Genomic DNA, 14,472 nt, shown 5'->3' with positions numbered 1-14,472 from the left:
AACGAAAACTTAGATTAAGTAATTTGGCTCAGATTCTGCAACTAGAATATGTGCATATTAGAGCCTGGACTTGAACAAACAGAAAGGAGAATGGAGAACATATGTTCCCCTTCCATTATGTTTATATTAGCAGAAGTTGACAGGAAAAGGGCTATGGTTAGAACCATCTCACAAAATGAGGGTTTTATAATAGAGAAATTATATACGTCCATTGAATGTACATTGTACAAAATTGGCTTATTTTCTTACACCAGTAATATGTGTTTATTATAGGGAAACCATAGTATACTAACAAATAGAAACAATTAATGATCTTATTCAACGTTTTAATGGATTTATCTATTAAATACAAACAGTTTTCCTATTTGTTTTTAGAATCTCATAAGCCTCATTTGTTTTCTTTCATTAATAAATATTTTAAATGGTATTTTTTTTTACCTTGATTTAAGGTTTAGATAATTTGTTAGTCTTTTGGAAACCAGCATTAACAGAACACGATCTCCATTTCTTCTGCTTTACAGTTTTCAATTTTTTTTTAAGTTTTGAGTATTTATTACCTTGGTTTGAAATGTAATTTAATGATAAGTTCATAATTTAATTTTTTTTATTAAATCATAGCTGTGTACATTAATGTAATCATGGGGTATAATGTGCTGGGTTTATATACAATTTGAAATATTTTCATCAAACTGGTTAACATAGCCTTCACGGCATTTTCTTAGTTACTGTGTTAAGACATTTATATTCTACACTTAGTAAATTTCACTTGTACCCTTGTAAGATGCACCATAGGTGTGGTCCTACCCATCCTCCCCCCTCCCCTGCCCTCCCTCTCCCCTTTCCCCTTCTTCTTGGGCTATAATTGGGTTATAGGAAAGCTATAAATTGGTTTCATACTAGGGCTGAGTACATTGCATACTTTTTCTTCCATTGTACAGTTTCAAAATTTAAAGGCAACTATACCATTTGAAATTGAGGTGGTGGTTTTTTTTTTTGTTGTTAATCATAATTGACTTTTCTATGTTTTAACTTGTTTTCTGCAAAGGTTAGATCAACTTCCATAGTAACTTTTTTAAGGATAATTAATATAGGAATGAGACAGCTGTGGGAATCTGTAGTGTGGAGCAATACCCCAAAGTTGTTTGGCACTTAGCCAAGTGTGACATGATGGTGTTCTGTATTAGACATTGTGTCATAGAGTAAATTTGTACTCTTATCCCTCTTCCTGTATATCTAGTTTCCAAGTTCTGCTCGTTTGCTATGCGTTTCCTTTTCTTTGTGTGTTTCCTTTGCTGTGTGTTTCCTTTTCTTCTCCCATTGCTATCATTCTGATTTAGGCCAGAACTGGTTTCCTCTGCCACCCCTAATACTTTTCTAATCTTGCTATAGTATCTACCATTTTCCTGCCACAGTGGGCAAGCTCATAGTTTTACGTTTAGAATTTCTTTTAGCACTTATCTTTAAGGCTTCTCATTTCATGAATTCTTGTAGTTTTAGCTGTTTTGAGTTACATATAGCAGAAGAATTTAGAGCTTTTGATTTCACGTATCAACAAAGTACAGGACAAATGGGAAGGGGGACACAGGAAGAGGCAGAATAAACTTACTGGTTAACTTTATTTTGACAATTAAGACCTGAGGGGAGGGCTCGGCGTCTGTGGCTCAAGTGGCTAAGGCGCCAGCCACATAACACCTGAGCTGGCGAGTTCGAATCCAGCCCAGGCCCGCCAAACAACAATGACAGCTGCAACCAAAAAATAGCTGGGCATTGTGGCAGGCTCCTGTAGTCCCAGCTACTTGGGAGGTGGAGGCAGGAGAATCGCTTGAGCCCAGGAGTTGGAGGTTGCTGTGAGCTGTGATGCCCCGGCCCTCTACCCAAGGCGACAGCTTGAGGCTCTGTCTCAAAAAAAAAGACATGAGGGGAGGCTCAGCGCCTATAGCACAATATTGCAGTGCCAGCCACATACATAAAAGGTGGGGAATTTGAACTCGCCTCAGGCCAGCTAAATAACAATGACAACTGCAACAAAAAAATAGCAGGGCGTTGTAGCAGATGCCTGTAGTCCCAGCTATGTGGGAGGCTGAGGCAAGAGAATTGTTTAAACCCAAGAGTTAGAGGTTGTCATGAGCTGTGACTGCACAGCACTCTACCAAGGGCGACACAGTGAGACTGACTCAAAAGAAAAAAACAAAAACCAAAAATGCCTGTAGTCCCAGCTTCTTGGGATGCTGAGACAGGAGGATCACTTGAGTCCAGGAGTTCTGGGCTGTAGTGCGCTTTGCCGATCTGGTGTCTACACTAAGTTTGGCATCAATATGGTGACCTCCTGGGAGCGGGAGCCACCAGGTTGTCTAAGAAGGGGTGAACCTGCCCAGTTGGAAACTGAGCAGGTCACAACTCCCGTGCTGATCAGTAGTGGGATCGTGCCTGTGAATAGTCACTGTACTCCAGCCTGTGCAACATAGCGAGACCCCATCTCTAAGAAAAAAAGAGAAAAAAAAAAAAAGACATGGGGGAAAAATGATAAAATCCACTATTTCTTTTTGTTTTAGACAAGAGTCTCACTATGTCACCCTTGGTAGAGTGCTGTGGCGTCACAGCTCACCGCAACCTCGAATTCTTGGGGTTAAGCAACTCTTGCCTCAGCCTCTCAAGTAGCTGGGACTACAGGTGCCTGCCACAATGCCCAGCTGTTTTTTTTGCTGCAGTCATTGTTTAGCAGGCCCAGGCTGGTTTCGAACCTGCCAGCCCTAGTGTATGTGGCCAGTGCCCTAACCACTTTGCCATAGATGTTCAGCATCCACTATTTTCTTAAAGAAAGGACAGTTTGACATCAAAGTAGGAATGATAATCTCAGAATAAAAAATATTCTAATATTTTATTTATTTATTTATTTTTGAAAGACAGAATTTCACTTTGTTGCCCTTGGTAGATTGTTGTGGCATCATAGCTCACAGCAACCTCAAACTCTTGGGCTCGAGTGATTTCTCTTGCCTCAGCCTTCCAAGTAGTGGAGACTATAGGCACCCACAATGGCTGGCTGTTTTTCGAGATGAGGTCTTGCTCTGGCTCAGGCTGGTCTTCAGCCTGTGAGCTCAGGCAGTCCACCTACCTTGGCCTCCCAGTGTGCTAGGGTTATAGGCATGAGCTACTGTACCCAGTCTCATTCTAAAAATTTATAAGGAAGGTATTCATTAACATATTACTTCTGTTTAATCCATGCCCTTAAACATTTTTAGCTTACCTTGTTGTCAGAAGTAGTTATTTGCATATGGCTGTTACTCTGGAATATGTTGTAAATTCGAATTTTGGATTTGAATTTTTTACACCCTGGAAAATCTAGCAAAGTTTATCTAGAGTAATTTCATAAATGTTAAGTTGAAGTAAATTACCATAAAAAGAGCTAAGTGTAGACTGTTGCCCTCTGGGGTTCATATTTTTGTTGCTTGGCCTCATAAAATAGAACATTTCACTCTCAGGTCAACTCAGCTTAGAATCAAAACCTGTGACTCAATTCTGCTCTTTTTCTACCACCGATCTGTGTGGACTAAATTGAACAAAATCTTGTCAGATTAGATACTTGTTTTCTGGAATATAGTAGCATCTGGGATTTTTTTTTTTTTGAGACTGTATCTCACTTTGTCACCCTTGGTAGAGTGCTATGGCATCATAGCTCACAGAAACCTCCAAATCTTGGGCTCAAGTGATTCTTTTGCCTCAGCTTCCCAGGTATCTGGGACTATAGGTGCTTACAATGCCCAGCTATATTTTTAGAGACAGGGTCTTGCTCTTGCTCAGGCTGGTCTTGAACCTGTGAGTTCAGGGCAGTTCACCTGCCTTGCTCTCCCAGAGTGAGCATCTGGTATTTTTAATAATGGAAACATCTAAATATAGTCAAATCCAGCTTTGAGGAGCTAAAAGGCAAATTGAATGATTATCAATTTTTTTTCCCTAGGGGTCTGATGTAGAGATGGTGAGTTCTGTCACAGCCAATGACAGTTGTGAAGTTACCCCAGAAGGTTCATCTTTAGAGCAAGAGAAACTACAGGTATTGCAGATAGAACAGGGAGGTAAGTTGTTTAAAAATTGATACACACATATATATATATATGTATATGTTTTTTGAAGACAGAGTCTTACTATGTCACCTTCAGTAGAGTGCTGTGGTGTCACAGCTCACAGCAATCTCAAACTCATTTGTTTTTTCTTTCGAGACAGAGTCTCACTCAGTTGCCCTGAGGTTGATTTGTTGTGGCATTATAGCTCAAAGCAACTCAAACTGTTGGGCTCAAGCGATCTAGCTTATCAGCCTCCTAAGTAGCTGGGACTACTGGCATCCGCCACTTGTCTGGCTACTTTTTTCTTAAGAGATGGGATCTCCCTCTTGCTTAGTCTGGTTTTGAACTCCTGAGCTCAAGCAATCTGCTGGTCTCAGCCTCCCAGAGTGCTAGGGTTAGAGGTGTGAAGAAATTTAGTGTGGATTTAGGAAAGGCCTGTAGAACCCAGTGTTACCTGTCTGTCCGGGGTTTGTTTACTTGCAGGTGTGGTATACGTTTGAGCCTTCAGATATGTTTGATAGAACAGATATCACCAGTGACTAAGTATTGTGTGTTGCAGAGTTTAACATGAATTTGGCAGGTTAAGATAATATTTACCTTTTTTTTTGAGACAGTCTCAAGCTGTTGCCATAGTTAGAGTGCCATGGCATCACAGATCACAGCAACCTCCAACAAAGTCTTGGGCTTAAGCGATTCTCTTGCCTCAGGCTCCCAAGTGGCTGGGACTACAGTTGTCCGCCACAATGCCCAGCTATTTTTTGGTTGTAGTTGTCGTTGTTTGGTAAGCCCGGGCTGGATTCGAACCCACCAGCTCTGGTGTATGTGGCTGGCGCCATAGGCGCTGAGCTTTTTTTTTTTTTGGTGAGACAGTCTCACTATGTTGCCCTTGTGGTTTCACAGCTCACAGCAAACTTTTGAAATCAAGTGATTCTCTTGCCTCAGCCTCCCAAGTAGCTGGGACTACAGGCGACTGCCACAGTGCTCAGCTATTTTGTTGTTGTTATAGTTGTTATTGCTTAGCAGGCCTGGGCCAGGTTTAAACCTGCCAGCATGTGTGTATGTGGCCGGTGCTCTAACCACTGAGCTATGGGTGCGGAGCCAACAAAGGAAACATTCTTTTATTTTTGTAGAGACAGAGCCTCACTTTGTCACCTTCCGTAGAGTGCTGTGGCATCAAAGCTCATAGCAACCTCCAATTTCTGAGCTTAGGTGATTCTCTTGCCTCAGTCTCCTGAGTAGCTGGGATTCAGGTGACTGCCACAATGCCCAGCTATTTTTTGTTTTGCTGTTTGGCCAGGGTTGGGTTTGAACCACCATCCTCGGTGTATGTTCTGGCCACCTACCCACTGAGCCACAGGCGCCGCCCAGGAAAGTTCTTGAAGAAAATTAAAAGTACTACTACAGTGAACATGCAAATGATAAGAAATCAAAACAGCTTTATTGCTGATAAGGAAAAAGTTTTCGTGATCTTGGTAGAAGATCAAATCAACCACAATATCCCTTTAAATCAAAATATAATTCAGAGCAGGGCCCTCTCTGAATTCTCTAAAGGGTGAGAACTGACTAGTTTGAGGCTAATACAGTTGGTAACTTTAAGTTGAAGCCAGTGATCATTTACCATTCTGAAAATTCAAGGGCCCTTAAGAATTACACTGAATTTGGGTGGCGCCTGTGGCTCAGTGAGTAGGGCCCTGGCCCAATATACCGAGGGTGGTGGGTTTGAAACCAGCCCCAGCCAAACTGCAATAACAACAACAAAATAGCTGGGCGTTGGGGCGGGCGCCTGTAGTCCCAGCTACTCAGGAGGCTGAGGCCAGAGAATCGCTTAAGCCCAAAAAGAGCTGGAGATTGCTGTGAGCTGTGACACCACAGCACTCTACCAAGGGTGACAGAGTGAGACTCTGTCTCTAAAAAAAAAAAAAAATCCTTTCCGGCGGCGCCTGTGGCTCAACGGGTAGGGCGCTGGTCCCATATGCCGGAGGTGGCGGGTTCAAGCCCAGCCCCGGCCAAAAATTAAAAAAAAAAAAAAAAAAAATCCTTTCTTTAAAAAAAAAAAAAAGACGAATTGGCTAGGTGTGGTGCATCATACCTATAATATTAGCCCTTTAAGAGGCTATAATCTACCTAACTTCATGGATGCTGTTGAGAGAGTTTAATAGAGATGATGAAAATATTTAACAAAAATATGCATTTATTCACATATGTAAAAAGTTTCCATAATTCCTTGTGAGTTCTTTTTTTCTTTTTCTTTTTTCTTTTCCTTGAGAGTTCTTAGACCCAAACCAAATGTTGGAATATTATTTCCAAATTAAGTTAATGTTATAATAGAGGCTATGAGAAACTAAAAACTGTCTTTTTTGTTGTTATTCTTTGGAAAGGTTAAGTTATGTAAGAAATGCATGTTCACCTGTAGTGCCAGCTTTTTGGGAGGCTGAGGCAGAAGACTCAATTGAGCCCAGGAGTTGGAGGTTGCTGTGAGCTGTGATGCCATAGCACTCTACCCAGGGCGATAGCTTGAGGCTCTGTCTCAAAAAAAAAAAAAAAAAAAAAAAGAAATGCATGTTCAACGTAGGGAAAAAATAATGGTAAGCAAAAAAAAATTTTTTTTTTCTTTTTTTTTTTGTAGAGACTCATTTTATGGCCCTCGGTAGAGTGCCATGGCATCACACAGCTCACAGCAACCTCCAACTCCTGGGCTTAAGCGATTCTCTTGCTTCAGCCTCCCGAGTAGCTGGAACTACAGGCGCCCGCCACAACGCCCAGCTATTTTTTTTTTTTTTTGGTTGCAGTTCAGTTGGGGCCGGGTTTGAACCCGCCACCCTCGGTATATGGGGCCGGCGCCTTACCGACTGAGCTACAGGCGCTGCCCAGCAAAAAAAAATTTAAACATACTGTAATTCTTTCAACTGGAAATACTGTCAGCACTTGATATATGTGTCCTTGAACATAAGTTTGTTTGTTATATTTAACATTATTATTATTTCGAGACAGAGTCTCACTGTGTAGCCCTCAGTAGAGTGCCTTGGCATCACAGCTCATAGCAACCACAGACTCTTGGGCTTAAGTGATTCTCTTGCCTCAGCCTCTGAAGTAGCACTACAGGTGCCCACCACAATGCCTGGCTATTTTTTGTTTGCAGTTGTCATTTTTGTTTAGCTGGCCCGGGCTGGGCTCGAACCTGCCAGCCTCCCAATATGTGGCCGTTGCCCTACTCACTAAGGTATGGGCCCCAAGCCTATATTCAATATTATTTTTAACTTCTATTAACATCTGATACTCTTTCATTAAAAATTTATTATGAATTTAATATCCTGTATGTGCATGTTGTCTTTTCTTTGAGGAGCTTTTGATATAAATATCTTCTGCAGTGATATTTTTTCTGTATTCTTTTGAGTACTTATTTTTTGTAGTTTTTTATAATTTGAAAGCTATAGTTTTGATACTAACAGTATCACATATTGACAACCATTAGCATGGTTTGGAAATTTTGAATTAACTTTTAAGAATTCAGGAATTGTTGCCTGAGCTCACAGGTTCCTCACCAGCCTGAGCTAGAATGATTCCCTGTCTCTAAAAATAGCCAGGTGTTGTGGTGGGTGCCTGTAGTCCCAGCTACTTCAGAGGATGAGGCAAGGGAATCACTAAGTACAAGAGTTTGAGGTTGCTGTGAGTTATGACCCCATGGCAATCTCTAGAGGGTGATAAAGTAAGACTCTGTCTCAATAAAAAAAAAAAAAAAAAAAGAATTCAGGAATTATGCTACCAGATACCTCAGAATGGATTTTTCATATTAATAGGCTTTTATAAACACGTTGAATTATGTAACTTGGTGTTTTAAGGTAGAAACTTTATTTACTTGGTTAAAAGTAGCTTTGGTTTGAGTTCTTAGTAAGTTCTAAATGAGTTCAGTTCAATGTCTATAAGTATCTGCTGACAATTTCAAATAAATAAAGATAAGCAGCAGTGGAATGACTTTTTTTTTTTGGAGAGTCTTACTATGTCACCTTTGGTAGAGTGCTGTAGCATCACAGCTCACAGCAACCTCAAACTCCTTGGGCTTAAGGCAGCGGTTCTCAACCTGTGGGTCATGATCTACAGGAAGTATATTAAAGGGTTGTGGCTGGTCCAGCGCCTGTGGCTCAAGCGGCTAAGGTGCCAGCCACATACACCTGAGCTGGAGGGTTTGAATCCAGCCTGGGCCCACCAAACAACAATAACGGCTGCAACCAAAAAATAGCTGGGTGTTGTGGCGGGCGCCTGTACTCCCAGATTCTTGGGAGGCGGAGGCACGAGAATCGCTTGAGCCCAGTAGTTGGAGGTTGCTGTGAGCTCTTATGCCATGGCACTCTCCCCAGGGTGACAGCTTGAGGCTCTGTCTCAAAAACAAACAAAAATAATAAAGGGTCGTGACATTAGGAAGGTTGAGAACCACTGGCTTAAGAGATTCTCTTGCCTCAGCCTCACAAGTAGCTGGGACTACAGGCGCCTGCCACAACACCTGGCTATTTTTTGGCAGTAGTTGTCATTGCTGTTTGGCAGGCCTGGGCTGGGCCCGAACCCACCACCTGCCAAGCCAGAGTGACTTTTATAATTATAATATTTTGGCAGCGCCTGTAGTTCAGTGGGTAGGGCGCTAGCCACATACATTGATTGAGGCTGGGGGGTTGAACCTGGCCCAGGCCAGCTAAAATAACAATGACAACTGCAACAGAAAAAATGGCCAGGCATTGTCATGGGCACCTGTAGTCCCAGCTACTTTGGGAGGCTGAGGCAAGAGAATCGCGTAAGCCCAGGAGTTGGAGTTTGCTGTGAGCTGTGAACCCACAGCACTCTACCGAGGGTGACATAGTGAGACTCTGTCACAAAAAAAAAATACTATAATTATAACATTTCATTAAATCCACTTTAACATATTGGGAATAGATTTTTTTAATCTATCCACATTGTATGTAGACTACAAAAGTCAACACTGCTTAAATCAAGGAATAATTGTGAGGCTGAGGCAGGAAAATCACTTACGCCCAAGAGTTTGAGGTTGGTGTGAGCTGTGATGCCACAGCACTTTGCTGAGACTTTGCTGACATGGTGATACTTTGTCTCAAAAAAAAAGGAAATAATTGTATTGATTTGTGCTTTATATCAGAAAGCAGCCAAGATGGAACAGTGTCAGTGGGAGAAATTGTTTATCCAGCTTTGGAAGAAACCAAGTCAGCAATTGAGGTAAACTTTATTTTACCTTTGGAGTTAGGATAACTAGTATCCTTAGTGAATGCTAAATTATAGCCTCCATTTCTAGTTTTGTATCCTATTGCTATCAAAATTATAAGCAATTTTTACTTAACATTGTGTTCTATATCAGTTCTATAGATTGGTCAGTTTAAAGGTTAAAGTACAGGTGAATAGGGTGGATTACAGATATATATCTGTAAACTTACAGCTTTGGGCAGCTCAGGCTGGAAAGTCACTTGAAGTTAGGAGTTTGAGATCAGCCTGGACAACATAGGGAGACTCTTATCTCAAAAAAATAAAATTAAAATAAGAAAAGTTAGGCAGGTGTGGTATTATACTCACCCAGGAGTTCAAGGCTGCAGTGAGCTGTGATCATTCCATTGCAGTCCAGCCTAGGCAACAGAGTAAGACCTTGCCTTTAAAAAAAAATTGGGAGCGGGGGGGGGGGGGGGGAGAAATTAAGCTGTTAAAGTTCTTGTTAAAAATGAAGGTTAGTTTTTAAATTTGATAACAAAGTCCATCCTGTCCTTTGGAATTTTACTTTCAGATAAAATTAGACAGCTAGATGATCTGCCCATGGTATCTTAGTCCTTTTGTGTTGCTGTAATAAAATACCTATGACAGGTTGATGTATAAAGCAGAGAAAAGTTTATTTCTCACGGTTCTAGAGGTTGGGAGGGCCAAGGTTAAGGTGCTAGCAAGTTTGGTGTCTGGTGAGGGCCGGCTCTTTTGCTTCCCAAGATGGCACCTTGTTACTGCATACTCAAGAGGGCATGGATGCTGTTCCATGGCAGAAGGAATGAAAAAGGGCTGCAGTATATGCCTGCTGTGTGAAGCTTGCTTTAGAAAGGGCTCAATCACATTCACAAGGGAGAAGCCCTCATGACTTAATCACTTCCTAAAGGCTCCACTTCTTAAGTATTATCACATTAGCAATCACATTCCAATATATGAACATTTATTTTGTTTTATTTATTTACTTATTTTTGAGATAAGATCTCATGCCGTTGCCCTGGGGCGAGTGCTGTGGCATCGTAGCTCACAGCAACCTTCAATTATGGCTCAAGCGATCCTCTGGCCTCAGTTTTTCTATTTTTAGTAGAGATTGGGTCTCACTTTTGCTCTGGTTGGTCTCGAACTCAAGAGCTCAAGCAGTCCACCTGCCTCTTCTTCCCAGAGTGCTAGGCCCAGCCAATATATGAACATTTTAGAGGATACATTTAGATGATAGTACATGGTGTTACTGTTGAAGCTTGTTACATACATAACCAGTAAAGTTTAATCAGTGTTTTTTTGCCTCCCAACCCTACAGAGTTATGTTCATATAAACCATAGAACTTTGGTGGCTGACACCTGTAACCTTAGCACTGTGGGAGTCTGAGGCAGCCCATGCCTGATATCATGAGTTTGAGACTAGCCTGAGCTAGAGCAAGACTCTATCTCTAAAAATAGCTGGGTGTTGTGCAGGGTTCCTATAGTCCCAACTACTAGGGAGGCTGAGGCAAGAGAATTGCATGAGCCTAGGAGTCTGAGGTTGCTGTGAACTATGACTCCATGGCACTTTACCAGGGGTTACAAAAGTGCGACTCTGTCCCAGAAAACCCCAAAAAGCCATAGAGCTGGCTTGGTACCTGTAGCTCAGGCGGCTGGTGGGTTCGAATCCGGCTGGGCCCGCCAAACAACAACTATATCCAAAAAATAGTTGGACTTTGTGGCGGGCACCTGTTGTCGCAGCTCCTTGGGAGTTTAAGGGAAGAGAATTGCTTAAGCCCAAGAGTTTGAGGTTGCTGTGAGCAATGATGTAATGGCACTCTACCCAGGGCCACAGCTTGAGACTCTGTCTCAAAAAAAAAAAAAAACAACAAAAAACACCCAACAACAAAAAACAAAAACCATAGAGCTTGTGAGAGAAATATGAATTCTCTTCTTTCTATGATTATTAAATGATTGAGGAATAAAGATGGGCTTCTCATCTTCCACAGCCCACTAGGAGAGGGCAGTTGTCTTGAGAGTCGCTAAGGTATTTTCTTTTTCTTTTTTTAGTTGGGACAGAGCCTCACTCTGATGCCCTGGGTAGAGTGCTGTGGCGTCATCATGGCTCACAGGAAACTCAAACTGTTGGGTTCAAGCAATTCTCTTGCCTTAGCCTCTTGAGTAGCTGGGACTACATGTACCTGCCATGATGCCTGCCTAGTTTTTCTACTTTAGTAGAGGAGTCTTGCTCTTGCTCAAGCTGGTCTCGAACTCCTGAGCTCAGGTGATCTACCTGCCTCGACCTCCCAGGGTGCTAGGATTATAGGTGTGAGCCACTGCACCTGGCTTTGATAGTATTTTCAAAGTAAAAGATGAGCCTGCGGTTGCATAATTATTTACTAAGAAGTGGGAATCATATCTTTTAACCTTAAATTACCCAAACAGTACCATTATACACTTGAACTATGTAATATAAAGCCATTAAATAATTGTTTAGTTCGTTCCCTGTAAAATTATGATTCTTCAGGCAGGGGAAGAAAAGTCATCTGAAGAGAATATCTGTTTTGGAACCGCCAGTGATGATTCTGATATTGTTACCCTTGAGCCACCAAAGTTAGAAGAAATGGGAAGTCAAGAAGTTACTGTTGAAGAAGCACAAGATCCAGAAGACTTTAACATGGGCTCTTCATCTAGCAGCCAGTATGCATTCTGTCAGCCAGAAACTGGTAAGAACTGTAGAAGGATAAAAAATACACTGTTCAGAAATTTAAGGACTTGGATTATCGTAGTTTATATAATAGGTCATCATCTAACCATAGTCTCTAGGTTTGAATATATTTGGGTAAAATCACTATAATTTTTTTTCTGTGAAATCTGTTATCTCTAATTTTTTCCAAGACTCTATGGCCTAGAGTACAGCAGTCTTTTGCTGTTAACAGTAACTGTCTTTTACTATTAAATAGAGGACACAATTTCTTCAAGGAGATTGGTACAATCTGAAATGCTCCAGAATACATTTGGCATTTATTAAATCTTTAATAATGGAAGATTGAACTATCGAAAACCAGAAGAATATTAATATGTTTGCTTACAACAGTATACATTCTGTGTTACAGAAATAGTGAAAGAAAATTTGTATTGAAGTCTTTGATATACATTCAGTTATTAGTCATTCAACAAATATTTGAGTGCTATGTGGCAAACAGGGTACAAGGTGCTGTAAAAATAGTCTCCCAACACTTCTTACTTTTGGATCTCTGATATTATTATGAAAATAATTCTATTGTAAATCACCTTTTAATGAAGTTAGTGTCCATTGTTCAGACAGAATCATTTGGAGGTTAAAGCGTTGAGTTGCTGAGTTTCATTTCCATAGTTGTTCAACTTAGCTTTTAGGAATGTATGTAAATAACATTTTTCAAGATAAGTATTTAGGCATAAAGTTCCTGGAAAAATAATTACATTTGGCAGTGAGAACTACACAGTAGAATTTCTATTAATCTAGTAGTTTAAGCTAATGTCAAGTAGAGAATCTTGGCTATCTCATTTAATGATGAATTATTTTCAGTTATTGTCTTAGTAGTTTACCAGTAAATAAGAGCTTGAAAACACTTCATCCAGCTATTTTTTTCTAACCTTCCTGGTTAGACGAAACTAGCCTTCTTAGGATATGATACATGGGATTTAGTATTTATTTATGAGGGCTTAATATAATTGGCTTGGGATCCTTTTTGGTCATCAGATTTATTTATTTTATTTTTTATTTTTGGTATGTAGCACTTTTAATAGGATAGATTTATTTATTTTTTATTATATATATGTATATAGAGTGTCACTTTATCGCCCTTGGTAGAGTGCCGTGGCATCACACAGCTTACAGCAGCCGCCAACTTCCTGGGCTTAGGTGAGTCTCTTGCCTCAGCCTCATGAGTAGCTGAGACTACAGGTGCCCGCCATAATGCCTGGCTATTTTTTGTTGCAATTTGGCCAGGGTTGGGCTTGAACCCCCCACCCTCTGCATATGGGGCCAGTGCCTTACTCACTGAGCCACAGGGACCGCCCTATTTTGTTATTTTTTGTAGAGACAGAGTCTCACTGTACCGCCCTCAGGTAGAGTGCCATGACGTCACATGGCTCACAGCAACCTCTAACTCTTGGGCTTACGCAATTCTCTTGCCTCAGCCTCCCAAGCAGCTGGGACTACAGGCGCCCACCACAACGCCCGGCTATTTCTTTGTTGCAGTTTGGCGGGGGCTGGGTTTGAACCCGCCACCCTCGGCATATGGGGCCGGTGCCCTACTCACTGAGCCACAGGCACCGCCCCTGATTTATTTTTTTTAACTCCAAGATTTCTGCTGTATTTAAGTAGTTCTTTTATCTCTCTTCCTTTCCTCCTTCTGGTTTAATTTGAGAATGTTCATGGGGCTGAAATGTTAATTTGAAGAAAGACCACTGCAGAAGGGTCTAGGCTGATGTGTAAGAAATGTACATATAAAATGTAAAAGATGCTATACACTTAATTTTATTTTTTAAGAACTTGGGCCCTCTAAGACCAGTATTGTAAATGTTTCATCTCCTTTCTAAACTTGCACTACTTGGGAATTTTGCAGACTTAGTTAACAGAAATATTTGCTTAAGTATATTCTTACCCATTGTTATCCTCTGTACAGAAATTCTTTCAGTAAACAAAATGTTAAAAATAAACAAAGGTGGCTCGGCGCCTGTGGCTCAAGCAGCTAAGGCACCAGCCACATACACCTGAGCTGGTGGGTTCCAATCCAGCCTGCACCCTCCAAACAACAATGACAGCTGCAACCAAAAAATAGCCAGGCGTTGTGGTGGGCGCCTGTAGTCCCAGCTACTTGGGAGGGGGAGGCAAGAGAATTGCTTGAGCCCAGGAGTTGGAGGTTGCTGTGAGCCGTGATGCCACGGCACTCTTCCCAGGGCAACAGCTTGAGGCTTTGCCTCAAATAAATAAATAAATAAATAAATAAAGGTGAAATTTTGGACATTATATATAAATCAGTTGCCATGAGTTTTTGTTCTCTTTTTCTTATCCCCATGTTTTTTCCCTCGTTTATTAATTTCATGCTACCCATTGCTTAGTTAATTTTGTTTTTTCCTTTCCCTTTCTTCTTTATCTTTACAGTATTTTCAACTTCAATTTTATCTTCTACTAAATTAGATTAGAGCAGGTCGATATTACACTTCC

At 41.1% G+C, this 14,472-nt stretch overlaps 1 protein-coding gene across 3 annotated transcripts in view; it reads left to right on the top strand.

The window, feature by feature from the left end:
* Nucleotides 1–14,472, top strand: part of CCPG1 (cell cycle progression 1) — a 57,668-nt gene that overhangs the window by 27,963 nt on the left and 15,233 nt on the right. For all 3 annotated transcript variants that reach the window (XM_053593347.1, XM_053593346.1, XM_053593345.1), the window contains 3 exons: nucleotides 3,956–4,070; nucleotides 9,202–9,278; nucleotides 11,788–11,986. In XM_053593347.1, coding sequence (XP_053449322.1) covers nucleotides 3,956–4,070; nucleotides 9,202–9,278; nucleotides 11,788–11,986 — 391 coding nt within the window. The remainder of the gene's footprint in view (nucleotides 1–3,955; nucleotides 4,071–9,201; nucleotides 9,279–11,787; nucleotides 11,987–14,472) is intronic.

The sequence above is a fragment of the Nycticebus coucang genome, chromosome 6 (assembly GCF_027406575.1).
Source record: "Nycticebus coucang isolate mNycCou1 chromosome 6, mNycCou1.pri, whole genome shotgun sequence".
Lineage (NCBI taxonomy): Eukaryota > Metazoa > Chordata > Mammalia > Primates > Lorisidae > Nycticebus > Nycticebus coucang.
The sequence above is the reverse complement of the archived record's forward strand: the minus strand, read 5'-3'. Positions and strand labels throughout refer to the sequence as shown.